The sequence below is a fragment of the Pseudozyma hubeiensis genome (genome assembly GCF_000403515.1).
Source record: "Pseudozyma hubeiensis SY62 DNA, scaffold: PHS32, whole genome shotgun sequence".
Taxonomy (NCBI): domain Eukaryota; kingdom Fungi; phylum Basidiomycota; class Ustilaginomycetes; order Ustilaginales; family Ustilaginaceae; genus Pseudozyma; species Pseudozyma hubeiensis.
The window spans coordinates 648,511-674,530 of record NW_012133814.1 but is presented as its reverse complement, the minus strand read 5'-3'; the positions used below and the strand labels follow the sequence as shown (position 1 = coordinate 674,530).

The 26,020-nt window shown below is 57.1% G+C and overlaps 11 protein-coding genes across 11 annotated transcripts; 4 read left to right on the top strand and 7 right to left on the bottom strand.

Moving 5' to 3' along the window:
• Positions 1 to 11: 11 nt before the first annotated feature.
• Positions 12 to 5,036, bottom strand: PHSY_003252 (hypothetical protein; the record flags this gene model as incomplete). The annotated part of the gene is made up of 1 exon (XM_012333873.1): positions 12 to 5,036. One exon carries the CDS (start codon positions 5,034 to 5,036, stop codon positions 12 to 14), a length of 5,025 nt encoding a protein of 1,674 aa, XP_012189263.1.
• Positions 5,037 to 5,713: 677 nt separating this feature from the next.
• On the bottom strand, positions 5,714 to 6,357 carry PHSY_003251 (hypothetical protein; the record flags this gene model as incomplete). Its single annotated transcript, XM_012333872.1, has 2 exons — positions 5,714 to 6,093; positions 6,225 to 6,357. The coding sequence occupies 2 exons, from the start codon at positions 6,355 to 6,357 to the stop codon at positions 5,714 to 5,716; spliced, it is 513 nt and encodes a 170-aa protein (XP_012189262.1).
• Positions 6,358 to 6,646: 289 nt separating this feature from the next.
• On the top strand, positions 6,647 to 9,781 carry PHSY_003250 (hypothetical protein; the record flags this gene model as incomplete). Its single annotated transcript, XM_012333871.1, has 1 exon — positions 6,647 to 9,781. One exon carries the CDS (start codon positions 6,647 to 6,649, stop codon positions 9,779 to 9,781), a length of 3,135 nt encoding a protein of 1,044 aa, XP_012189261.1.
• A 194-nt stretch (positions 9,782 to 9,975) lies between these two features.
• Positions 9,976 to 10,572, bottom strand: PHSY_003249 (hypothetical protein; the record flags this gene model as incomplete). Its single annotated transcript, XM_012333870.1, has 1 exon — positions 9,976 to 10,572. One exon carries the CDS (start codon positions 10,570 to 10,572, stop codon positions 9,976 to 9,978), a length of 597 nt encoding a protein of 198 aa, XP_012189260.1.
• Positions 10,573 to 11,568: 996 nt separating this feature from the next.
• Positions 11,569 to 14,430, bottom strand: PHSY_003248 (hypothetical protein; the record flags this gene model as incomplete). Its single annotated transcript, XM_012333869.1, has 1 exon — positions 11,569 to 14,430. One exon carries the CDS (start codon positions 14,428 to 14,430, stop codon positions 11,569 to 11,571), a length of 2,862 nt encoding a protein of 953 aa, XP_012189259.1.
• A 200-nt stretch (positions 14,431 to 14,630) lies between these two features.
• On the top strand, positions 14,631 to 15,319 carry PHSY_003247 (hypothetical protein; the record flags this gene model as incomplete). Its single annotated transcript, XM_012333868.1, has 2 exons — positions 14,631 to 14,816; positions 14,894 to 15,319. The coding sequence occupies 2 exons, from the start codon at positions 14,631 to 14,633 to the stop codon at positions 15,317 to 15,319; spliced, it is 612 nt and encodes a 203-aa protein (XP_012189258.1).
• A 448-nt stretch (positions 15,320 to 15,767) lies between these two features.
• On the top strand, positions 15,768 to 17,961 carry PHSY_003246 (hypothetical protein; the record flags this gene model as incomplete). The annotated part of the gene is made up of 2 exons (XM_012333867.1): positions 15,768 to 15,791; positions 16,855 to 17,961. 2 exons carry the CDS (start codon positions 15,768 to 15,770, stop codon positions 17,959 to 17,961), a joined length of 1,131 nt encoding a protein of 376 aa, XP_012189257.1.
• Positions 17,962 to 18,218: 257 nt separating this feature from the next.
• PHSY_003245 (hypothetical protein) lies at positions 18,219 to 19,467 on the bottom strand (the record flags this gene model as incomplete). Its single annotated transcript, XM_012333866.1, has 3 exons — positions 18,219 to 18,263; positions 18,572 to 18,879; positions 18,966 to 19,467. The coding sequence occupies 3 exons, from the start codon at positions 19,465 to 19,467 to the stop codon at positions 18,219 to 18,221; spliced, it is 855 nt and encodes a 284-aa protein (XP_012189256.1).
• Positions 19,468 to 19,924: 457 nt separating this feature from the next.
• On the top strand, positions 19,925 to 21,460 carry PHSY_003244 (hypothetical protein; the record flags this gene model as incomplete). Its single annotated transcript, XM_012333865.1, has 2 exons — positions 19,925 to 20,080; positions 21,197 to 21,460. The coding sequence occupies 2 exons, from the start codon at positions 19,925 to 19,927 to the stop codon at positions 21,458 to 21,460; spliced, it is 420 nt and encodes a 139-aa protein (XP_012189255.1).
• Positions 21,461 to 21,994: 534 nt separating this feature from the next.
• Positions 21,995 to 23,803, bottom strand: PHSY_003243 (hypothetical protein; the record flags this gene model as incomplete). Its single annotated transcript, XM_012333864.1, has 1 exon — positions 21,995 to 23,803. The coding sequence occupies one exon, from the start codon at positions 23,801 to 23,803 to the stop codon at positions 21,995 to 21,997; it is 1,809 nt and encodes a 602-aa protein (XP_012189254.1).
• Positions 23,804 to 24,173: 370 nt separating this feature from the next.
• PHSY_003242 (adenylate cyclase binding protein) lies at positions 24,174 to 25,823 on the bottom strand (the record flags this gene model as incomplete). Its single annotated transcript, XM_012333863.1, has 2 exons — positions 24,174 to 25,698; positions 25,780 to 25,823. The coding sequence occupies 2 exons, from the start codon at positions 25,821 to 25,823 to the stop codon at positions 24,174 to 24,176; spliced, it is 1,569 nt and encodes a 522-aa protein (XP_012189253.1).
• Between the last annotated feature and the right edge of the window lie 197 nt (positions 25,824 to 26,020).

Genomic DNA, 26,020 nt, shown 5'->3' with positions numbered 1-26,020 from the left:
GGGGGGGGGGATCAGTTGGCCTCCGCAGCATCGTCCGCTTTGTCCTGCTTGTCCCGGGTTTCAGTCTCCTTGGACGCGTCTTCCTCCTTCCTTTGCCTCTGCTGCTGTTGCTCGTCCCTCCGTTCCCGATTCCTCTCCATCCTCTCGCGTTCCTCGTTCCTCTTCTTCATCTTCTCCAATTTATCACCTAGATGCAGATTGTTCGCCAACGTCTTCGCCTTCTCTGCGGGACCGTAGCCGAAACCTAGATGCAGCTGTGCTCTATCCGTCCTGTGCCCACCACCACCTGCGTTGCCGCCACCATGATGGACACCCAGGTGAACGTCGTCGGACGACAATCCGCTGTACATGAGGTACATCATCGAGCCCCATTCCAGAATCTTCTGGTTGAGCCAGGGGAGGGACACCGGCTTGTTGAGGAAATCATTGCATCCGGCAGCGAGCGCTTCGACTCGATCTGAAGAGAGGACGGAGGCTGTGAGAGCCACGATGATGACGGACGCTCGGAAAGGGTTGATGGCTCCCGCGCTGCCGCTCGTCCTGGCGACCGGGATAGTGTTGGCTTCGCCGACACCGTTGACAAGTGCGGAAGATGAAGAGGATGCGTTGGGACCGCCGGTCGCGGAGCTCGACTTTTGTTTCGGATCGTCTGCCTGTGACTCGGCCCCGGATCCTGCTACAGCGTGCTTCATCAACCCCTTGGCAGTGAGTCTCCTCGAGCCACCGCTCAACGACGACGACGAAGGGGTTGTCTGCTGTTGCTGCGACTGCTTTGCATCCACTCTCGAATCAGGTCCGGCAGGAGGCGTGTTCGGCAGGATTCCAATGTTCGCACTTCTTTCCAGCTTACGAATCTCTTTGGTCGCTTCGATGCCATCCATGACCGGCAACTGGATGTCCATCAGGATCAGATGGTAGCCTCCCGTCTTCCACTTGTCCACTGCCTCGCGACCGTTGTTGGCGACGTCGAACTTGATCTTCTTCTTGCCCATGAACGTGGACAGAATCCTTTGGTTGATCGGGTTGTCTTCCACGATGAGCACTTTGATCGGCGGTAGGACGGCCTCACGTGCGGGTGCCTTTTTGGGGCCACGTCCACGCCGCGCAGGGGCGGCGAATCCCATACCCATCATGAAGCCCGATTGCGGCACAGCTGAAGGCTTGTTCTTGGGGTCCGAGGGCGATGCGGTGACAGCAGCCTTGAGCGACTGACGTGCTGCCACTCGGCTAGCGGCTTTGGTCGAGTTGCGCGCGTTGGGAGACGCATTGGCGGAATCGCTTCCGGACGCTGCGGGCTGCCTTGCACTGGGCGGACGCGCGCCTTGGGCCGACTTTGTCGACCCGGGTCCTGCGCTCTTGTTTGTCTTGGACTCGGCGCCGCTCTTCGAATTCGCTGGCCCGACCGCTGAATCTGGGTTGTTCCTAGCCTGCTTTCCACCGTCACTCTTGCCAGGTACATCCTGCGCAGCCTTGACATCTCGACTGCCGGAGCCGCCTGCACTAGAGTCTTGAGGCTGCGAGGACAGACTCGGAGCCAAAGGAGTCGTCATAGGTGGACGAGACGAGCTGAGCACAGACTGGATGCCTACCTCGGGTGCGAACATGCTTCCCGATGGATACTTGTTTGATCCGGGGAGTGGCAGCGGCACGGCTCGCAATTCGCCTTGGCCTTGTTCGGTCGAGCCGGATGACCTCGTCTGCTCAGAGACTGTGTGCAGATTGCCAGCACGTGGAAGATGTCCATCGGTGCCACCGCCACGAGCAGAACCTCCCGTGGAACCAGTGCTGCGGTTGGCCGTGCGCCTTTCCCGAGCAGCTGAGTCCGATCGCTCGCTGTGCTCCGACGGCGTCTGATGTCCGCGTCGCAGAGAAGAAGCAGACACACCTCGTGAGAGCGTCGGCTTGGACCCGGCAAGCGAGGGCGTAGATAGGGAAGCTTTGGGCTGGAAGAAGATTCCAGCAGGTCTCCCATCGGGACTTTGGATGACCATACCGCTAGCTGCGCTTCCGCCCATCTTTGCGGCTGTTTCGCTGAAGTATTCGAGCGCGTCAGCAGGCATGGGACTGCTGACGGGCTGCGACCGAGCTTGTTGGATGGACGAAACAGGCGATGTTGAGCTCGCGGCAGCTGAGCCAGCAATGTTGTTTCTCTGTGTCGAGGTCGCACCGGCGGACGCCGAAGCTGGCGTTCGAGCTGCATTAGCGTTTGCGTTGATGTCGGTCCGTCGAGAAGCGGTAGAAGCAAGAGCAGACTTGGTGGTCGTTGCGACGGAGGATGGCGCAGCTCCTACTCCAGCGTCTCTCGTGACGGTTTTCGCGCTGGGACCCCTGACTACAGTCTCGCCGGCTAGCGGCAGATTCTCGGCGGTCAAGGGAATTTCGGGAGTTGGTATGTCTTCGGTCGGTCTAGGTGCATCCATTGGACTCCACGGAGTAGAGGGCGTTGTATCGAAATCAGTTTCCGTAGAGGCGGTGTCTCGTCGTTGTAATGTCATGATGCCTTGATCGTCCTCCTGGCGTGACGAGGAGGGAGTCCACCAATTCTTCGAATGAGTAACGAGTGGCGACAGAGGAGAGGTGGCGATCGGAAGAAACGGCAGACGCACTACTGGCTTGTGATGCGCAACGTAAAGTGCGGTCAGAATCCTCTTGGGTCCGGCGGGCTTGGGCAAGACCATGATCTCAGGTGGCGAAGATACACCGCGAAAGCTGGCCGAGTCGATGATGGGCTGCACCGTGTCCCTCACGAGGCGATACGACTTCATCGATGTGAAGAAGATGATGGTCTGCGACACGGACTCGTCGATGGATGCGAGTGATTCAGTGGTGTTGTCCGATGAATTCATCAACGCCGAGCCCACGGAAGCGAAAGACGGCGAAGAAGAATTGCTGGGTTGAGAAGCCATGAGACGGTTGACTTGTGGAGTCGATCTTGTCCTGTGATCGAGGGTCGGGCGACACGGCTTGCGCTGTGCCGCTGCGGGCCGATAGGGGGTGGATTTGGAGCCCAAGGCCGACTTGAGCAGGGGCACGGCTGAACGAATGCGTAGAAGCTCCTTCTGCAGGGTAACAATGTCGTCGTCGATGATGACAAAGCTGAAGGGGACGACACGTCTGCCGGCGGGGTCGATCTGTGTGTCCGCGGTCAAAGGGTCCTGTTTGTCATCGTGTTGCGATTTGGATTCTTTCTGCTCCGGAACGCGGGGCTGATGCGACGAATTGTCGAAGGTGACCGGAACACCGGTGACAGGGTCCAGGACGGCCGTGTCGACGGCGTCCGCTGGTTTGTCGCTTTGTCGATCACGTCCTGCTGGAACCGTGCTGTCGGCTGATGGCGACGATGCAGGGTGAGCACGATTGTCAATGTCGCTGGTGTAGCTGACGAGGGCAGGACGTCCGGAGGTGAGTGCGACAGCGGTGTGTGTCGACTTGCCGAATACGTGGTCGCTGCCGTGGAAGGAAACCTCGTCGGCATTGTCGGTAAAGACGGGAGCGACATCGCAGCCGAAACCGGAAAGGAAGGTAGACAAGCGACGTGCAAAGATACTCTGGGACGTGGAATAGAGGGCCACCTTGTTGCGCTGTAAACTTTTGGCAAAGTCGGCGAGCTCTTCCTGCTCAGGTTCCACAGAATGCTGGGATTTCTCGGGCTGCTTTTGTGTGTTAGGAGGGTCGGGAACGTCGGGAAGCTGCCCGACGGGGACGCTGATGGAATGATCGATGACTGCTCTGACAGGACTGCCAGGAAGCGGAGTGGTAGAGTGTTCTGTGGTCAGACGAGCGCCAAACGCATCGAGGAGAAATGAGGCCGGTGTACTCGAGATGGACGACATGAGCTCGGTAGTAGCAGCCTGTGTGGGTGGTAGTATAAGACGCAGACCGAGAGTGAGGATCATGAGCTTCATCTCTGAACTGGTGTCGGGTCGTACGATGTTCTCCTCCTTGGGTGTGAGAGTGGATGAGATGACGACGGTGGACTGAACGGGAGCATTGTGAAGCAAGCGAGAGAGGCAACTCATGAGGAGGAAGGTGAGGGCGTGACGATCGGCCCAGACCTTGCAGGAGCCTAGCTTGTAGTGGCGCTGATTGTCGGCTGGCTGACCCTGTAGCTGCGGATCGAGATCAAGAACGAGATCGATGCCTCTGGATGCGGCGAGACCACTAACGACGTCTGCGACCTTCTGAAGGAGTTGGAGGTAATCGAAGTAGGCAAAGTCGACGCTGTCCTCGGTGTACTGCTGCGCGATGGACGAGTTGCGATGAGAGCCAGGGCCCTTTTCCTTTTCGGGTGCATCGAGCTGGGAAGCCTGGTTGGCGAGCCACTCGAGCGCTTTGCAAGCTTCAAAGAGAGCGTTGAAGCTGGTGACAGGCACTTGCAACGTGCTGGCGCTAAGCCCCTCGTCCGTGGAGGTGGGGAAGGCCTTGTCCGGGAGGAGAGATCGGAGCAGATTGAGCGGCATGCTGGCTGCATTGCGGAACATGTCTGGAAGAAAGCTCGGATATTGAGGAGCTGACGAGGTGGCGTTGTGCCTGTCGGAAGCTGCCGACGTGTTGGTGCCAGTGGACGAGGTGCGATGCATGCTCTGTGGTCGCGGGCTGAGCATGGGTAGCGACGAGGTCGGCGCTCCGACGGAAGGAGTAGCTGTAGGAGAGAGCTGCAGCTTGCGTTCTTCCTCGAGGTCGTCGAGAGTCGCCGTCAGCTTGGTAGACCGTCTGGGATGGGCGAGCCCAGGATGAGAGCGAGAGCCTTCAGGTTGGGAGGCAGCATCGTGGTCGGCTTCGGTGATGCGCTGTGAAATTTCGCGATTGGCATCTTCTACACTTTGCTGCGAATCTTGAGGCAGCGATGGACGGCCCTCGTTCAGAGGCTCCGAGGGCCACTGGAAGGTGCTCTTGGAAGGCGAACCTGCGGGCTGGACCGAGAGGGCGTTATCGTTAGAATCGGACGAGGTGAAATTGAGACTTGACGAGTCATTGGCGGAGGAGGAAGTATTGGTCTTGAACGCATGCTGAGCACCCTTTGATTCGGACGACATGTTGGCGTAGCCTCGGCTGACGGAGAGGATGGCTGTGTGTGTGAATGCGCTCACGACTGAATTAGCGGGAACGGTGAACTGGCGCAGGTGCCTGACTCATCTTCGAAAAACGAGGCGTGATACGGCGGAAGATGTCTGATCTGCTCAAGCGAGTGCTGCTGTGTTTGCGATTGATGTGCAGGTCGGGGAGGTGAGCATAGCGCGGGAGAGATGGGATGAACGAGAGGGTGAGATGGTGAGCGAGTGATTGTCTGTGCTTGTGTGATGTCAATCCGATAGCTGTGTGGAGAGTCGCCGGGCTCGGCGCGTCGGTGGAATCGCTGACTGCAGCTCGCAGCTCGAAATTATCTTTGTGTGCATCACCCGATCTTGACAGCCTCGCCTCCCGCTTGCCACATCGGCCCGATGCCGCCTGCCAACGCCAAACGGCACAAGCCTTGACTGCTTCGACTTGCTGCATCTCGACTCAAACTTGCTGTGGATCCTGTGCGAGCTCAATCATCTGCATACACTCTGCGAAGTTGTATGGTTGAATGGGAAAGATGCGGTACAAATACACGAGCAGTATCGAAGATTGATCTGACGGGAAAGGCGATAATGGAGAAGGAGAGAAAGAGAGGTGCTGCTAGCGACGGATGACAGCAATCAGGAACAGAGATGCGTCGCAGTCGCGACGTCTATTGCCAGCCGTAGCGCATGGTCTTGCCTCCGAACAGAGCTCGGGCTTCGGGCGCATCCGAATTCGAGTCGAGTCCTCCTGATGTGGCTTTTGGTGTGATCTGGTCGAGCTTGTCTCCGAGCTTGAGCGCGGTCCACTTGATCACCCTTGGATCCGCTCGAAGTCGATCGTTGAGGGATTTGAGCACGGGTGCATTCGTGTCAAAGTGCATCAGCCAATAGTCGCCCGTACTGTGGTACTGCTGATGTCTGCGTGCTCGCTGTGGCAGTCGTCGTTGTCCCCAATATTGAACTCCTCTCACTGCACCGCCATTCTCCAAGATCAACTTGGACGTTGACTTGACCAGGTCGCGCAGCGGTGCCGACTCGGCTGAAGATGCTGCGATACACAAGAGCTCGTAAAGACTTTATCATTAGCAAACCACAAGAGATGAGGGTCGGTCGGTCAGTCGAGTTTTCGGGAGGTCAAAGTCATGCCTGCATTCAGAGGCTGGAGGCGTTGAGACTTACGGCATATTTGCGCTGTGTTGTCCGACGTGTATGCTGCGGGTTTCCCGACTGTGATGAGATGCTGAAGCAGGTTCGTGATGGACGACAAGGTGAGGAGAGTGACGGATGACGTTCGCGATTCCAGAGCTTCCATCCTTTCGGCGATGCCGTACCGTCACGTGCGAGTGAGTGCGCTGTGCTGCTGGGTTGTCATCTTTTTATCTTTTTTTTTTTTTCCTTCGCTTTCGGAAGATCCGACTTGCGAACCCTGAAATTTGAAAAATTGCTCCACTAACTTTGTGTTGGCGCTCCTGTGACAGCGCTCTGTAGCAGACGACGTTCCTTGCTTCGATACCATCACATCTTGACCATACTCTCAAGTCGAGCAGTGACAGCAAGAGAGTCTTCCCAAGGACCTTGCTTCGTCTCATTCGCTTGCCGAAATGGTGTCAATAAACCATCAGAGCGCCTTGGCTGACGCTCACCAGACATCTCTCGCCATTCATCGTGTCCGCTTTGTCAATTGGTCGCCTTCCACCGTCACAGCCATCGCAGTATCGCCATCCTTCGCAGGCACCGCAAGAGGCCTTCTCGCCATCGGCAGACAGAACGGCAACATCGAGCTTTGTACCTGGGTCGGTCCTCGCGCAGCTCAGAAGTCCGAATTCGACGACAGGTCCTTCCAGTCCGATGCAGCTGGCTGGGCTGTCCACACCATCTTGCCCGGTCAGATCAATTCCAAGATCGAGCAGCTCTGCTTTGTCAACCCGCCGAACCAGGATTCAACTCAGGCACGCAAGTTGCGTCTATTCAGCATCTCTGGTGGCTCTATCGTAACAGAGCATTTCATCCCGCTCCACCTCGCCAAGCTCGGAGCTCGAAGGGACGTCGACGTTGACCAAGATGCTGAATCCAGCAGATCAAAGCCAGGCACCGTCTCTTCGCTCTTTGGCAGCAAGTCAGCGTCCAACCTTGACCCGCACTATCCCGGCGAGACGAGGACCCTGCCTTCCCTTGCCGGCGCAGTGTGGAGTATGGCGCCTAGCGCCACCGGCCGATACCTTGCACTCGGCTGCGAAGATGGCTCCGTCAGGATCATCGACCTCGAAAACGACCGCTTCGAGCATCTCGCCAGCACCTCTGGTCAAGACCGCAAAATCGTGCCTAGGTTCGGCAAGGCAAAGGGCAAAGTCATCAGCCTTTGCTGGGGTCCACCGATTCGCTCCAGCAAGCCATCTTCCCAGCCTAAGACCTCCAACAGCGACGACGACAGCGAAAGCAGCAGCAGCAGTGACGACAGCGATGACGATGACGACGATGATGATGTCGACGATGCAAGTCAGTGGCGCGAGTCTTTCCTTGTAGGTGGGCTTGCCCTCTCAACCGCAGTAGTCTGGGATGCATCGACTGGAAACATCTCCACCAAACTCACTGTCCAAAAGAATCGCACCGAGTCTACCATCGTATGGAGTGTCGCCACCCTGCCCGATGGCACCATCGTCACTGGTGATTCCACCGGTCGCGTCACTTTCTTCGACGCGCGTACGCGCATCCCGATCCCCGAGGCCACCTTCCGCGCGCATGCTGCCTCCTCCGATGTTCTCGCGCTCTGTGTCGGTCCCGACGGTAAAACTATCTACAGTGCGGGCGTGGACCAGAAAGTAGCCGAATACACCAAGATTGACACTTCCAACGGTCGCGGCCGATGGATTCAGATCGCGTCCAGGCGATTGCACGCTCACGATATTAGGGCTCTGGCTCTCGATCCGCCGTACTCTCCCTTGGATGCCGCTCAAGCCATTGTCAACAACACCGATGGCAGCGTCAAGCCCAGTCGTCTTCCTGTCCTCCTCAGCGGCGGTGTCGATTTCAACCTTGTCCTCACACCAGCAGCGCCGCCTTCGGCCATCGTAAGAGCGCAGAAGTCTTCGACCATCGCTTCCATCCCTTCTGCTGCAGCCAAGTCAAAGCAGCCGACTCTCAAACAGGTCGAGCAGGAACATGCTTCCATCAACCCCATCTCTTCCAACCCTCTCACCACCTTCGCCGACACCACGCAGCGCCGCGTGCCCTTCGTGCCCACCGCCTCGCGCAGTGGATTGCTGGGAGGCGGATCCGTCGCGGCCCTCTGCCCTAGCAAGGGCTGGATCGTTCTGCGTCGCGAACAGTCTATCGGCATCTGGGACCTCGGAAGCCAGTCCGAGCTGCTCTCGGTCGCACAAGCATCTCAGGCCGGCGAGTCGCTGCAGCAGAAGGCTCCTAGCTGGGCAAAGCTGCTCGAGATGGAAGTCAAGGTCGACTCGAACCTCGTCTGCGTCGCCATCAGCAACGACGGCCGTTACCTCGCGCTCTCGGACCTGTACGAGACCAAGCTGTTCGAACTCAAACAGCGACGTCGACCTGATGGGGAGCCCGTCGAGATCGAGCCCAAGAAGATCAAGAGCTTCGGTAGGGTGTTTGGTGGTCAGGAGAGGATCGCTCCCTCGGCGAGCGCGTTGAAGTTTTCGCCCGATTCGACGAGACTGGTCGTATGCTCCCTCACCGGCGCTTACGTGCACATCATCGAGTTGCCCTCCAACCCCAACGGCGACACCTGCAAGCTTCTGCGCAGCTTCGGCCACCACCGAAAAGCCGCGTCCACCGCCAACGACCAGAGGCAGATCGCTGGCCGCAAAGTCAACGGCGATCTCAATGGCCACGCCAACGGCACCCACGCCGCACAGCCGCAACCGTCGGATCGAGTCGAGAGGACCACGACGACGATCATCCAACACGCCGAGATCTCGCACGACGGAGCGTGGCTCTCCACCATGTCGTCCGATCTGCAGCACCACATCTTCTCGTTGGATTCGTTGACGTACGGACGCACGCTGCCGTCGCCGGCGAGCCTGCCTTCGGGGGTGGTGTTCCACCCTTCGACGTCGGCGAGGTTGAGCAGCATGCTGACGTTGGTGTTTGCGGACAACAAGGTCGAGTTCTGGGATGTGGAGAGTGGGAAAGAGCTCATCACGGATGCGGTACCAACGGTCCCTGCTGCACACAACGAAGGCGGCCTCAGCCGAAGCCAACGCAAACGGGCCAACCAACAAGCTCGATCCGCTGCCCCCACCACCGCCACCCCTACCTCGGCCACCGACTCCCGCACCGCCCTCATCTCCTCCCTCACCTCGCTCAAGCACACCCTCCAGCTGCGCCTCTCTTCGCTCCGCGACTTTTCCATCTCGGCGCTCTGGTGCGGCGACGCCTCGAGCGCCGACCTCTCGCGCTACACGCTCGTGCTGTACGGCGCCACGTGGATGTGCACCGCCCGCGCCGTCTCCGTTGAGACGCAAGACGCTCAGGGGGATATCGAGATGCACGACGACGCCGACGTCGCCACTGCTGCTGCTGCCGGCGGCGGTCCGGCGTGGGTGGTGAGGACGACGGCAAAGTACCAGCCGCTGTTGCTGGTCGCCCAGCTGGCGGTCGAGGACGCGGATAAGACGGCGGCACACCTGGTCGTGGTCGAGAGACCCTACTTTGAGCTGGCGAAGAAGCTCCCTGCCGCTTTCCACCGTGGTGCTCGATACGGAGCCTAAACACACATCTTGCATTTCAACCAGTTTCAAATTGCATCCCCATGACCAAAAACCCCCATTACATGTACACTACACCACAAATGTCAACCCACATCTCCTCTGCGCTGACCACTCACCGTTACTCGACAACATGCGACCAAGCATGTGACATCTGTTATCGCCAAAAAAAACGGGGGGGTGAGAGAAGAATTTTGTTAAACTAGGATTGCCGGTTCCAACACATCTCGAATCTTTGGGACGCGGCGCGGTGAACGGACGACGACGAGGAGGAGGGGATCTGGTGCAAAAACGGATACTCGCCGAGGAACAAGCTGTCCAGTCTGGTTGATACTGTAGGATCGGTGGATGGAGGTGTTGGTTGACGAGCCATGTTGTGAGGTCTGCTTGGAGTGGGTTCGATTGATGCTCGCCAAAGGTAGACGGTACGAGCATCGCATTTGGTGCGACGCCGGTCGAGGATGATGGTGGATAGACTTGCCAGTCGTGCGCTGTGGCTGCCGCGGAAAGCTGAATTGGGGTGGTGTCGATGAGCTCGACCTTATTGTTGAGATTGATCGTAGAGGGAGGATTCGACCTCGGCGTTTGAGGCGAACGCTGGTCCGAATCGCGCGATGAGGAAGGGGTGTTGGTGTTGGAGGTAGTGGCACCCAGCTCCCACGCTCGAAGACTGGGCACATTGTCGATGTACGTCGCTTGGTTGTTCGAACCATGTTGCTGTTGCGATAGCTCCACATCCGTAGGAACCTGCGAAGAGCCTCCCAGCTGCGAATCGACCTGCTGCGCAAACGCATACATCTTGGACAATTTCCTCTTCTTGGTCGTGATCGACGAAGTGTTGCTCCACCCTACTTGTTCCGCTTCGACCTCAATCGGCCTTTCTCTCGCTCCTCTATTCTTCGAACTTGATAGGACACTCGCACACCCCGCCTCCGCTGCCTCTCCACCCCGCACCTCCATCAACCCAGCAGCACCGAGCAACTCGCTCAATCTGTCATTCTCCGCCCTCAACCCCTCGCAGTCACGACAAACTCCCGCGCCCGATGTGGTCTTCTCCCTCAACTGCACGACACACGCCTCCAAGCGCGATACCGTCTCCTCCAACGTCTTGATGTAGTTCTTCCTCCTCACCCTCAGATCTGCTTGGGCTTGAGCATTGCGCGTTCTCTGTCGACCGTTCATTGGTGTTGACGATGATGGAGATTGAGGTGATGCTGAAGATGTCGACATGGTTTCGCGAAAAACGCGGATGTGGTGGTTGGTGATGGAGGGAAAAAATGGGCTTGTTGGAAGGGAAAGGGAAAGGGAAAGGTGTATGTTTGGCCCGTCCGGACGGAGAGAGGGCGTTTTTTTGGTTCGGAGGTGGCTTATCAGCCAGAGCGCCACAAAACTCGTAATCTCAACACAGACAGGGCTGCAGTAGTGCGCGGCCCCGCGCGGGCGCATGCATGACTCAGGTGGTGTGCGCCAACAAGCGAGCAAACGTAGGCGCGATTCCGCGATACGCCTCGCGCTCGTCGCAAAAATACGCATCAATTTGTGTGCCGAGATTTTTTTAGCTTGTCTCACTTCACCCTGCTCAACTCGCCAGCATCCAAACCGCGCGGACGTTTCGTGGCGACACACCGTGAGAAGAATGCATGAATCGCAGAGATACGCCCATCACTCGACACATGGCATCTACTGTCACGAGCGTCTTGCAAAAGCTAAAGAAAAAGAGTGGCGATCGTTGACCATTGCTAAACAAAGTGAACAGGCTGACGTGGAAAGGAAACAGTTCGCTGCAATGACTACTCCTTCTTCTGGTACGGCTTGATCTTTTGACGCTGGTGCTGTTTCTTCTTGTTCTTCTTGGTCTTGTTCGACATCGTCTCTGCTGCCGCCGATGCTGCTGCTGTTGCAGCGACCGTCTTTGCGGTATCCGCACTGACGGCCGCAACCTTTGCAGCTTTGGCGCCCTTTTCCGTCTTTTGCTTCTTTCTACTCGGCTGCTCTGCCTGCTGTCTCGACTGCAACTCTGTCCTGGCATCCGTGTTCTCCACCCCCAGAATCTCACCGTGGTTTTGGCTCCTCACCATATCGTCCACCCACGCACTCCCCTGCAACCCACCCGCGGTCAAGTACCTGTGCGACAACCCCTTCATCGTAATCGGTCTCGCCAGCATCGTCGACAACCTCGACTTCATCTCGTTCAGCTTCGCCTCCTCCACCTTCCTCCCTCCTCGCCGACTCTTAGGTGCATCAGGATCCACATCGTCGTCGTCGGACAGGGCGAGATCCGCTTCCTCGGCTAGCTTGGCGAGCCAGTTGTCGTCGTGCTGCTGTTTGTTGGCCGAGTGGGTCTGTTTGTCGATGGCGAGTGCCAGTTCGACGCGATCCCGGAGGAGCGAGAGGGTGGAGAAGCTGATGGGGAAGGTGGCGATGTCCGTCTTGCGCGACATGGCACGACACAGTTTGGACCAAAGCTGCTTCTCCTTGGGTTCGATCAGGGCCAGTGCGACGCCGGTGCTGCCGGCACGTGCGGTACGTCCCGATCGATGCACGTAAGTATCGGCGGATCGTGGAAGTTGGTAGTGGACGACGTGTTCGACGCTGGGGATGTCGAGTCCACGCGCAGCTACGTCGGTCGCCAGCAGCACGCAGTTGTTCGTCTTGGCGGTACGGTTGAACGCGCGGAATCGATCGAGGTTCTTGAGACGTTGCTTCTGTTGGAGCTGACTGTGGATCGGATAGCAGACTACGTTGAGTTGGGCGAGCAGCGGTGTCAGGCGACGGATGCCGTCGATCGAGTTGACAAAGACGAGCGTTCGACCAGGGTACCGCAGCAAAAAGTAGTACAGGTACAGATCCTTGTCCTTGCCGACACACTCGATCTTGGTCTCCATCAGTCCCTCGGGCAACCCTTGACCGGGGGTCAGGTCGATCACCGCCGGCGCAGCGTCTCGGAAATCAACCCGGTCCATCAGCTCGTCCAACGTAGTTGCGTTGTCCTGGCGCTTCAGATGACGCTTCTTGGTGAACTGCTTGAGCTTTTTACGCCTCTTGAGGTTGACCTGCAAAGCCTTGCTGAGCGTTGCGGAAAAGATGAAGGTCTGCATGCTCGAGCTTGGTTTGACACCATGCGTTTCGATCTCCGCCTCGTCATCTTCGTCCGATCCGCTTCCCTGCTGCTGGCCATCTTTCCCTTCCGACGGACGTCTCGCTTCCGACCTGTTGACAAGGTTCAGAATGTGCTCCATCTCTGCGAAATGCCCGACCTCGACCATCCTATCCGCTTCGTCCAACACCAAGAAACGAGTCTGCTTGATCCTTGCTGCCAGACGATCGTCCAGTCTTGTCATCTCCCAAAGACGACCCGGGGTGGCGACGATGATGTCGACGCCAGAGTTGCGATCGCCCTGTCTCGAACGGCCGTCGAGGAGTCGTCGTTGCTTTTGTTCCGACATTCCACCGCAGACGACGGCGATCTGGGGACGTCGGAGAAGCTTCTTGTGCGTGATCTCTGTGGAGTCGTCGACGATGCAGCTGGCTCGAACGAGGTCTGTGAGATGCGAGGAGACTTGCAGCGCAAGTTCGCGAGTGGGACAGAGGATGAGCGCGCCGAGAGGCGGTGGAACGTCGTCGGCCGCGGTGCGGCGGGAGGATGAAGCGATGGCGTTTTCTGCGTTCTCAAAGAGGTAATTGAGGATGGGCAGACCGTAGGCGAGAGTCTTACCGCTACCGGTTTGCGAGACACCGACGACGTCGCGCTTCCTGCGAGGATTTCCTGCAGCGGTGGAGGCGGCAGCAATATTGTCGTCCTCCGAGTCGTCGGAGGAGGCTGCTGCTTGTTCCAGACCAAGAGCGAAAGGAATGGATCGGTTCTGGATCTCGGTCGGCTGGTTGAATCCTTTGTGGAGCAAGGCGCGTTTGAGATCTGAATGGAGTGGCAGGTGTGACCACGAAGGAAGGAGTTTGTCATCGAATTCAGCTTGGTCGTCTTGGTCATCCTGCAGATCGAGCTGGTGGGCGTTGCGGAAAGCTTCGGCTAGATGATCGTCGTCAAAGTCGATGTCGGAGTCGACAGCATCTCCTGGAGCTGGTAGCGTCACATCTACCGCTGTCTCGCATGCATCTGAATCCGCCTCAAGGTCGTCTTGAGTGGCGGCCGTGACATCTGCGGATTCAATCGCGTCTATCGCGCTGTCCGGCTCGACATCAGAAGCGACTTCTTCGATAGGCCCCTTCTTGGACTGCTTCTTCGGCTTTGACTTCGTTGCAGCTGCACTTTCCGTCTCTTTCTTGGCTGAAGGTGCTACCGCGGGTTGTTGCTGCTTGCTCTTCAGTTTGCGCTCAGAAGCGCGAAAGGTGATGGTGCGCGAACCGTCATCTCGGGTCTCTTGCAGCACGTCGACATCGTCAATCTCTTGCAATCCCATAAAGTCGTCATCATCCCAGTTTAGTGAGTCGAAGAAGTCGGACTCGGTAACACCCGCACCTCCAGACTGCGCTTCGGAGGGCAAATGGACGGTAGACCATGCTAGCTTGGTAGGGTCGACAGTTTTGCGTTCCTGTTTTGGGGTGGATGAAGATGCTTTGGCGCTGGAGCTGGCCTTCTTACGCTTGGCCTGCGATCCCGAGCGTTGGTTCGTAGCTGGTGCGGCTTTCGCCATGTTGTGTACGAGGCAGGCAGGAGGATGGTGAATGTGAAGGCAGACACGGTATAGCAGTGAGCACTGTCTTTTGTGGGCAATCAGGGCGAGAAGAATTGTTTTTTTCCGTTGATTTTGACTTTGCAGCCAGAAAAGTTTTGGGAAAGCTCGGAAATCGGAAAGGTGGAGAAAGTGCTGCGCGGATTGACGAGCTGTCAAACATGGTGATGCACTCAACCGGCTTGTCCACGTCTCATAGGATAGGAGCACCACTCAAAGGACAACAACGACACGGTAGCGCCAAGAGGACAGCGATAATGAGCACAAGCACTGATCAGGCAGCAGCCTCGCTGCCCAAGAGCGTGCAGGCACCATTGCTGGACGACGAAGGCGACCTTACGCCCAAGGTGAGCTGCAAGCATCTTGCTCAAAAGTAGACATCCGAGCCTCTTGCTGACACTTCAGTCTACCTCCGTTCCGACAGTTCGAGTCCGCTCTCATCCGTATCTTTGCCCGCTTCTCGACACCGTACAAAAAGAGCAATCCAGAAGTCCAGGCGTTCGGCAGCAAGTCGAGCACTTCAATACCTCGTCCGGACAGCTCTGACGTGTTGACCGAAGCAGATCTGGACGCCTTCTCGACGGTGACGAACGGATCTGCCTTACCTCAAGAGTCAAAGGACGAGATCCGCGAGTTCCTCGATACCGACAAGGATGGCAATCTGACGTTGCGCGGCTTTATCGAGATGTACCATTTGCAGAGCGACAACGAGCCAGAAGAGACGTGGAAGGATTTGAGCAAGCTTGGATTCGGCGATGATCTGGAATACGAGGGAGGAGAAAAGGAGTCAAAGGAGCACGAGGAGGCCAAAGAATCGTCCACGACAGTGTCAACCGGAAGCAAAGACTGACCCAATCCAGAAGCTTTTTTTTTGCCAAGTGATATGAGAGTCTCCGACTTTTTGGGTCATAGTTTGCATGCTCAGCCTTACCTGCGGAAGAAAAAAGGTAACAAGAAGGGGGGCCAGGAAAATGACGGTAAAATACCCTTCGAGTGCGTTCCGCTCGAGCACTGCATTCAGTCGCCTATTTTGCGAGTAGACAGCAGGCAGCGAACAGACTTTGCAAAATTGATCAACGCTTCTGGCAGCATGAATTAGCGATAGAGCTCTGCGCGTTCAGCCGGGCTTACTGACTCAGCAAACATCATGCCGGTCGCAAGCAGAGAAGAAAGCTCGGCACAAGGTGCGGCGGACAGTGTGGGGTGTCAAGTTGCTTCTGTCAACTCGCAGATCTTGACAAGACGGCACAGGTTGCCGCTGCTCCATGAGGTCGTAAACGGCCGATCCGAGTGGCTGCATGCCAATCTCAAGGTTCCGTACGGTGAGCGTCGGCGCCCCTGTTGTGTCAACACGAGCGATCTCAAAGGGCATGAACCAGCCGGAAGGTTGCCAGCACGTCGGAGAATGAAATTTCAAGGCAAACTGCACAAAGGCACACCAGCAGAGAACACAGCTCCGGCACCACAGCCAAGCAGAGAGCCAAGCGAAAAAGCACGTCGCAGATCATCGCTTGCCTCTCCAGCCGAGAGAGCAAGCAGAATCGTGGCTGGCTTCTGCGCCGTTCCGCCTGGTCAATTAGCGGCTCGTCCCCCCCTGTCCTTGCGCCCCTCTCTTTTCCCCTCTATTTTCGCTTTTCGACAACCACCCGCACCAGACGGCGCGTCAGTATTTTGTGGGTGGAAATTAGAATTGCCGTTTTCGAGTGCAGACAGACAGAGGAGCTGCAAATGATATTTCTGTCCAAGCTGCGCAGGCTGCCAAGGTGCGACTGACTGCGTGGATGCGGTGTTGGTCCAGACCTGTCCGCATCAAGCAAGAGTCCAAACATTGAACCGTCCTCGTCACTCGCACCCACATCTACGCACTGCCATTTTCAACCGGAATCCAAAAAGGAGACGCTGCGTCCTCCCTCTCTCCTCTCCCTATCGTGTGTTTGCTGCTGCGTCCATCCAACCACCGCCGATCTGCTTCGCTCCTCAACATCATCGACCCCAGTCTTCTCTTCATCGTTGTTCAAGTGCAGCAAACCGCCCTTCCAGTTCGTCGGAATCCCCTCCAATCTTGCTATCACAGGGGACACCACTGCCCGCTCGCCCCCCTTCATCTTGTCGCACGTAGCAACGAATCGGCTTGCGGCATCTCCGGCCACCTCGATCCGAGAAAGGCTGCAGCACACATCCGATCTCAATCCTCGCTCGTCCTTCAACAAGGTCACATCCGATTAGCTCGCCGGTCTGAAAGCGATTCACGGCACATCCGTCAACATCGACGCCATCCTAAGCCTTGTCTTGCTCGTCATCGTTGGCGCTCAACCACACTGCGCCGGACGTTCCGAATAACACATCCACATATAGGAAGTTTTGATCTCATCATCACATATATAGTACGAGCATCAATACCGGAACGCTGCCGACAATCCGTTGCCCATCATGTCGGCAGTCTACTCCATCTACACATCGCCCAACCATGCTCCCATTCCCAACCATCTTCCTACCCTCATTGTCACACCTTACGGCCAGCCACACCACACCCTCTACTCGTACATCCACACCAACTTTAACAAGGAGACGTACCTACTCACTCCTTCCCCACAAGGCGACCTCTGTGTCGCCAAGATGGTGCCTCCTCCCGGCTCTAGGGGCGGTGGTGCCTCGTCGGATGGAGGCCACTCGAGTGGGCATGGAGACAAGACGGTGCGCTGCGAGGCCTCGCGAAACCTGAAATGGTCCATCACCAACACGGGCATCCACGCCCCCGTCTACAAGCTCACCCTCCCAAATCCGGACGCACCCGGTCATGAGCAGCCTCTCTTCCAGATCTCAAAACCCAACCCAAATGCAACGTGGTGGTCCATGTTCTACTTCACCTACGCCGGCCATCTCATCCCACCAAAGCGGATCGAGTTTGGCAAGATCCAGAAGAACGCTGCAGCAGGCAGCGGCGGAGGCGGCGGAACGCGCGTCACCATCGCAGGAAAGACGCCAGAGGAGAAGGCCGTCTGGCAGACGCTCGGCGAGGGCAACGAGGACATGGTGGAATGGATCGTGCTCTGCGCTGCGCTCAATGTGCTCGACGACGAGATCATCAAGGCTGCACAGGGTAGCGAGCCAAGACCGAGCGCACCCGCTTCCAAAGCAGTGCCTTCGAGTCGACCAGCGGTAGGTGCTGTTCGCGGTCCCAACGCCGGTCCTCCGAGCAAGATGGGTATGCCCGTGCCACATCCCCAGGGAGGCATCAATGCCAGCTACAGAGGTCCCAACCAAAGCAACGCTCCCTTGCGAGGAGCGCCCGGCGGCGGACCCAACCCGCAGATGTACCAGCAGCAGCAGCAGCCACCACCGCAGCAGAGAGGCCCACCCCCGCCTCAGGGCTATCGAGGCCCTCCCCCAGCAGGTCAAACCATGCCCATGCCGCAACAGGGGTACGCACCACCAACGCAGCAAGCACGCGGTCCAGGTGCCGTACCAGCGAGCAACGGTCGACGCTTCTAAACGTCCTTCTCCCCACTCTCTCTTTCTTTGTTTTCCCATGCTGTACTATCTTTATCTCCTCGCTCTTCTGCCGCTCGGGTCCCTCCTGTGCTGGTACTCTCACACTCTTTTGTTTGCCAGCCTTGCTCTTTCCTGCCGGCTGCATTTTCCCCACACACATTCTGTTGTTGCTTTGTCAAAACCCATGAACAATTGCTTCTATGCCCAAACTCAGCGTGTTCTATGGATGTTGTGTGAGTCGATGTGTGGGGGGGTCTTTAGAGGGGTTTGACGCCGAAGAGTGTACGGAAGCGTTCGAAGAGCTGGGCAGAGAGAAAGGTGGGGGGTTAGAAAAAGGCTATCGTGGCGAGTTGGGAGGACATGGGAGGTGGGGGGTCACTTACGATTAGGGAGATTACGGTGTGGGAGCCTAGACGAGCCCAACACATTCCGAAACTGCACGCAGAAAGGTAAGATGGTGTGTCAGCACGAGTGGAAGAGGAAACTCGATGCTTTTTGCTTCTGACACTTACCCCTTGTACAGTGCCAGCGGGCCTTCGTTAGCGATCAACTTGCCGAGACAATCAAATGCATTCTTGAACTGTCTCGTTTTGTCCTGCATCAACCTCACCTTGACCACGTCGAACGGAGCGCTGGTTACGGAGCATACGAATCCAGCGACCATGGATGCGGAAAAGTGGAGGGGGAAACCTTCCTCCAGCCACTTGTTGTGTTTCAGGAGGGTTTTGACTTGGTCGTAGGAGGCGATTTGGGAGCTTGTGAGTACGGCGGCACGGATGATGGTGGGACCTACACCGCGGTAGAGGCTACGGATGCCGCCGAGGAGGCCGGGGGAGCCTTCGCGGTAGACGTGGGCGAAGGCGACGAAGGTGTTGCTGTAGGGGGGTTGACCGGTTGGTCTGACTGCTTGCATTCGTACTGTCTCGGCAACAAGAAAGGAATCAAGGTGATCTTCAGTGTACCGCGCCAAAGTCATCTCCAACGCTGTTTGCCAGGTACTTTACCTTTGACCAGATCCGTCGGGCACGCAAACGCACTTCCAATCGCACCGCTCGAAATCCCACTCAACGCCTTCAACGCAAAACTCGTATCCTTCACCCCCAACGCCTTGGCATACGCATCCTTGAACGTCTCGTACAGTCCAAACCTCACCGTACTGTACGTCAGCTCCCTCAAACACGAAGCGGTCACCCCATTCCAGAGCGATCTGAGTCCTTCCTTGCGGATCATGTCCGAGGTGATCCCGATGAAGTTGGCTCGCGTCTTGTCGACCAGCAGCTGCTGACGCACTTTGACGATGTCGGCGGGGTTGGTGCATGCTGCGGAGATGGCATTGCCGAGGCCGGCGGAGGCGAAGGTGGCGGCGAGGATGTAGGAGGGAGAGTGGGTGGGTGGGGGTGGAGGCACGGACGGGTTGTGCTGGGGATGCTCGGCTGCAGCGATTGCTTGGTCGCGTGAGAGCGACGAGGCTGGTGTCAATTTTGACGACGACGACGACGACGACATCGCGAAAGATGCTGCTGCTGCCGAGTCGAAATGTCCAGCGAAGGAGGGTCTAGATGGTGTCGAGCAATGCAAATGCAACGGCAATGCTCTCGTCACGATCCATTCTCGATTCGCTTCGGCTTCTTTGCCGGTTAAACCGACGCGACCTCGTCTTGACTTCCCCGCTTTGATATTTGGCAGAATTGTCGACATAGCTGATCTCACATTCCCAAGCTATTGAGGATGAGGCTGTTCGATCGCAGGCATATTCACAACCACGGAAAAACAGAATTGCAAGACCATCGGTTCCTTGAACAGAGCCCGATCATTTTAAATCAACGATAATAAAGCTCGGCCGCGATTTTTCTAGTCACGTGTCGCTTTTGCTGGCCTGAGGAAATGGGCGGCAGCAGACGGCGTTCTTCGGAATGCGATATCGCATCTCCAGCTGAGTGCTCGAGCTGCTGCAGCCTCGTAGATGGCAGATTCGCAGTCAGTCGTCCATTGCAGCACCCAAGCCGGGCGAGCCAACATTCGAGTTCGCGATCAGCCCTGGACCTCCTCCTTCTCCACCTATCAAGACATCACTCTCGATATCTCAATCACCACACAGCACATTCAAAATGGCTTCCTCGTAAGTCTCACCTCAACGAAATCAGCATCCAACGACAACAGCAGCAGTCACTGACATTTCCTGACATTCCTACATACGATGCACAACAGCGATCTTGCCGCCACTTACGCTTCGCTCATCCTCGCTGACGAGGGTCTCGAGATCACCGTACGTATCACTACCAGCATCATCGACAGAGAAGAAGGGATGAAGAGAGATCGACGTTGCAAGTGAGAGGTGGAAACGATTGGCAGGCAGTGTTCGCAATTCGCAAAGCAAAATACGGGATGAAGGAAGATCAGCATCTCCATTCGACAACCAGCAGCAGCAGAGGCAGTCATGGCAGGCACAGCACATTCGAGCAGCAGAACACACCAGCAACCGTAGCAACATCGACATGATCCGACATACTCGAATGCAATGGCAGAATTACAGGGTCAGAGACGACGAGGGTTGATAGTGGACAAAGGCTTGATTGCACACTTCGTGCAGGGTTGGGAGGCAAGGAAGGCTGCAACATGGCACCTCGGTTGATTGCAATTGTCGTGACGATTGCAAGTCCTTCGTTGTCGCTATTCCCTGGACAGGCCAGGTTTAGAATGCAAAGGCTTTCTCGACACCTCAACACCGAATCGACCACACACAGCCCTAGCAGCCCGCAGACTTCAGCGACACCTTCTTCCACGATAACGTGAGGGTTTATACATCGCCGGAATCGCCATCTCATCTTTGGAAGATTCACTGTCATGCAGCCCGCATTGCGACTGTTGGATCTGCACCCTGCTCACCGGCGTGCCATTCAGTTGGACGATTAGCGCTCAAGGCTCCAACAGCGCCTTGGACGCTGCGTGTAGTGTTGGTCCAAGATGCATGCGGATCAGGCGACTTCATTCGCATGTCCGACCACCGACCCGGGACGATCATCGAACGTGATTTCTGCCCGACTGGATCTTACTTTGCTGTTCATTCTGCTCGCCCGTTCGCCTGTCTCCGACATCTGCTGCTCGCTTCCCATTGTCACCCTGCCTACCGTCCACCTTCCACTCGGCAACACGATTCTCACTGCACCAACCCACCCCTCTGTACAACATCATACTGACCCTATCCTCCCCCCCTCTTCCGCTCTCCACAAAACAGTCCGAGAAGATCGTCCAGCTGACCACCGCCGCCGGTGTCGCCGTCGAGCCCATCTGGGCCACCCTCATGGCCAAGGCTCTCGAGGGTAAGGACGTCAAGGAGCTTCTCACCAACGTTGGTGGTGGAGGAGCTGCCATCGCCGCCGCCCCTGCTGCTGGTGGTGCCGCCGCTGCCGGTGGTGCCGCCGAGGAGAAGAAGGAGGAGAAGAAGGAGGAGGAGAAGGAGGAGTCCGACGACGACATGGGCTTCGGTCTCTTCGACTAAACTTCTCTCGCCGACTGGATTTTTTCTTCTCGTTTCTTCTCGCAACACTTTCACACAACCTCAAATGTATCATCAGATCACATCGAACGTAGTCACAGGCAAGGCATGGCTTTCCTCGGGCACGTTCTGTCCCTTTGCAGGGTTAGGTCGTCGCTCTTGCTAGATACTCAGCTTACCCCTGTGATCACATCCTACATCAACATACACACACACACCACAAAAAATTCAGGCCCCACCACTCGAGGCCAGCATTTCCCAAACATTTCGAATCCCGCCTGTCGTGTGTGTCGTATTTGCTGGTCCGCTGCCACTGTTGCTGTTGAGGAGGATGTCGTGTTTCTTGAGTTTTCGAAGATGTGAGCTTTTCATTGTTGCGTCTTCAATCGAGACGGGATCATGCGAATCACGCCTGCACTTGATCGAATGAACCAATCACGCTTCTGTGGAGGGGATGGCAAGACAACACTCCTGATGACTGATTGCATGACGAAGCTTAAGACAAGTCCTGGGGCGCGCGCTGCCTTCTCAAAAAACTCACGCTCCACCTCGCCGTTGAAACAGAAAACACCCTTCGTAGCCGTACATGTTGTCAGGCGTAAACGTGTCCCTCCACCTACCCACCAGTTTGCCGCCTGCCACGCTGTAGCCTCTGTACAGCCACTTGCCCCTACCATCGGGTCGGTACTCTTTGGTCATGATCAGCATACCATCCCAACTCCTCACCCTGCCACGGACCACGAACCGCCCCCATGCAGAATGACCCGTACCGGAGAGGAGGATCTCGTACCTCTCCCTGCCGTCCTCGTCCGGGAAAGTGGGGTATCGATCCCAATCTTGTGGTAACGCTTTCGACTTTCCCTTTGCGTCTGCCGCCGATGATGCAGCGGCCGCAGCGGCTGCAGCAGCTGCTGCTGGAGAATCTGAATGCGGCTCATTGGTCGTATATCCCGCAGCCAGGATGCTTCCCTTCCCACCCTCCAGCTCTCCCGGTCCGAGCTTGACAATCTTTTCCTTGATCTTCCAGATCTGCGGTTGCTCTCCAAAGGGACCTTCATACAAACTTCGCATTCGACCTGCGAGCATCTCGCGGTACGAATCGAAATCAAAGAAGCTGAACCTGCCTTCCCAGATCCCCTCGAACATGCCTTTGAAGAACAACGGCGGTAGACCGGGGGACTGTCTTGGATCGAGGCACGAGAGCAGGCGCGTGACGTCCTTGTCGTGGTCTGAGGAAGTGAGCGAGAGCGGTGGACGGGTGGCGGTGGGTTGACGGATGGTGGTTTCGGATGTGGGATCGTCGGGATCGGAAAGCGCGGCCATGCCGAGCACAGCCGGATCCTTTTCGACTTTCATGAAGAAAGAAAAGCATGCACCTTGGGCGAGGATGGGTGCCGCGATGCGAAGCTTTCCACCGACGTGCTCGACGAGGCAGGAACGATCGCGCGGTGCGAGGTCGGCTAGGAACGGGTTCGTCGCTAGTGTCGGTCCGCCACCTTGTGCTGGTTGTGAGTCATCGTTTGACTGCTGACCATCGTCGCCTGAAGTGGGTGTGTGCGTTTGTTTCGTAATGGGCAGATTGCGAAGCGTCCATGGAGCCAGAAAGGCGTCGAATTTGTGTGCGGCGAATACGAAGGGACGCAGCACAAACAACCGCTCGACGGCTTCCCCTCTTGGCTCGAATGCTAGCTGCTCCGGATCGGTCAGTAGGTAGACCAAGTGCAGCGCAAGCGCCTTGTGAACCGCATCGGAGGGGTAGCCTGCCGAAACGGCACTGTCGAGCATCTCGGTAGCATGATGGAGCGCAAGGAAGCTGTGCAGCTGCGCCCAGCAAAGCTGTTCGTAATTCAGCCCGTCGTTCTCGAGCATCATGAGATATGCCAGCCACAACATCTCGGTGATCGACTCGTCATCTTGAAGCAGTGCGGCGCCTTCATGCGGGCGGAGAGCGGCGGTAGCGACGCAGCGTCGCATACGCTTGAGCAAGATGCATCGCCTACGAAGCTCGTTGGCCAGATTGTGGGAGGTGAGTGCAGACTTGCCAAAGCGACGCCCTATCGCAGCTGTGTCGAACTTGGTGCAAAACACTCTCGCGTAGAGTCGTGGGTTCGCCTGGAGACTGAGAAGCGAGTGAAGACGTGTACAGACGAGCTGGAGTGCGTGAAGATCGGTGGGTGGCGTGACAAGCTTGGACTCTCGAAGCGACGAATCGTAGAGGAAGCTGCACGGTGCAGAGGTGGAAGAAGAGGCGAACGAGGTATCCGACATGGCGGCATAACTGGCAATGCTGTCGATGATCTCTGGCGGAAGCGAGAGCAGCCCCGCGCCAGATGGCCGAGCCGTCATGATTCCAGATGAGCTGAATGCTTCGGTGTGAACAGGCTGAGTTGCGGAAGGGATGATGGAGGAAAGATGGACGATGGAAGGCTCGAGCGAGGCATGAGAAATGGAGTTGGCGTGGCGGCCCACCCGAAATCCGGTTGTGCGTTGATTTGAATAACCGAGCACAAACTCGCATAATCGGGCATCTGCACGAGAGCGCCGTCGGTGGTGGTGCCAAATCCCACTTGCAGGTCTCATTAGTGCACACACACACGCAGACACACACACACAAGGTCACCTCACGCTCAGACAGGCCGCGATACGGTCACCATGCATTCCTGATATCTCTAGCATCCTGACATTGAGGTTGATGAGCGCATCGAACGCATCGTGCTTAACCCGTGTGAGCGACCACCTCGGTCTTGATGCGACTCTTTGCTTTCGGGTCGAGGTTGTCGACGGTGTGCTTGAGCTGTTCGGGCAATGCATACTCTTGGTACTCACCCTCCTCGCCACCAGCCACGGGCAAGCTGACGTTGATGGCGCTGCACTTGGCTGCGATGATCTCCGAGTCCAACGACTTGTTCGAGAGGTAGATCTGCCCGCTGTCGCACGAATCCAGCAGGATGGTGGGAGCACGTCCTGTGATTTGCACTGCGAACGACGGCGAGCCCGTTACCTCCAACGACGAGACGAGCGTATCGACGAGGATCGAGCATTTGGTGCAGTTGGTCATCTGCACCGCGTTGATCTTGCCCTTGATCTGAATGATGCTGTTCTTGCAGTTGAAGATGTTGACCGTCTGGTTCAGCTCGGTTTGATCAATCACAATCGAGCGGTTGTCCTCGTGGTACTCCACAGCCCACTTGTTGCCGTCCAGCTGCGTCTTGGGTGGTTTCTTTGCTTTCAGCTGCGCCGGTTTGGCGGCAAGCTTGGGTGGCGCGGCTTTGCTGCTCGGTGGCGGCGCGCCTGATCCTCGCAGTTCTGGATTCTTGTGCGTCATCTGGCTCGCGTCGACCTTTTTGAGGCCCCTGGTGATGTTTTCGCCCTGATTCAGTTGCCCGAACACCGCATCCATACCGCCAGCGGCTGCACCTCCCGCTGCAACTCCAGCCGACACATCCGCAGCAGGAGGCGGAGGTGGCGGCGGTGGAGGCGCACCTCCCGAAACTGCCGAGGGCGCCGCGGTGGACGATACCTTGAATGAGGCAGCGTCACCTCCCTTGGGATTCCAAGCCAGTCCAGTGGTGTGGGTCTTGAGCACGTAGGTCTTGAGCACTTCCAAAAGCTTGATGAAGGAGCGCGTCCACTCTACGTGAGTCTTGTCCGTGTCCTTGAAATCTTTGATGACACGGTTGGCGTAGAACTGAGCGCTGTCCTTCATTTCTCCAACATAAGGACCTGGCTTTGGCTCGACAGCCACCCATCCCACGGCGGGGATACCTTCGCTGACGGTGCTGAGATGGTTGAAGTGTTGCTTGTCGCCACGATTCTTGTCGCGCGTCTCGATCACCTGGGTGAGTGCAGCCTGGAGCGGCTTGAGCAACTCGGCGAACGCAGGCGAGCTAGCACCTCCAGCTGGCTTCTGACTGGACGCAGCGAGCAAGATGAGGTCACGCTGCGCCTGGAAGGTCTTGGAGACGGCAGCCGCCTGCTCCTGAACCACGCCCCCGATTTTGGCGCTGAGCTGCTTGAACTCGTCCAGAGCCTCTCCCACCTCTTGGTCGTATGCCTTGACCGCCGGCGGGTCATCCTTGGGCGGCTCGGCGGCAGCGGGCGGAGGAGGCGGTGGAGGCGGAACGGATCCAGCTGTCGGTGCGGACGCAGCGGATGGAAGCTCCCTTTGCGACGAGGAGACGGAGGACCCCGACGACTGATGGAGAGCAATGTCTTCGAGGCGAGAAGTCGCTGCTTCCAGCCTGTTGAATAGATTGATGGAAACAGTGAGTGAGCCAAATCGCTGACGCATGGCAGTGCTAGACATTGTTCGGACGACTTACCTTTTGATGAGCGTGCTCAGGTTTCCGATCCCTGGAGCCGACATTGTTGTGCGCGATGAATGAGGATGAGAATGAGGATGGAGAGGAGGATGGAAGGTAAAGTGTTGATGTCGAAGCCTCGCGTGTCACAACACACTGTCTGCAATTGTCACATTATTCCGACAGCCGTGGCAGTGCGGATGCCGAGCACAGGCCATCCAGGCCAAAATAGACACACTCCCACTCCTGTCGGAATTCAGAC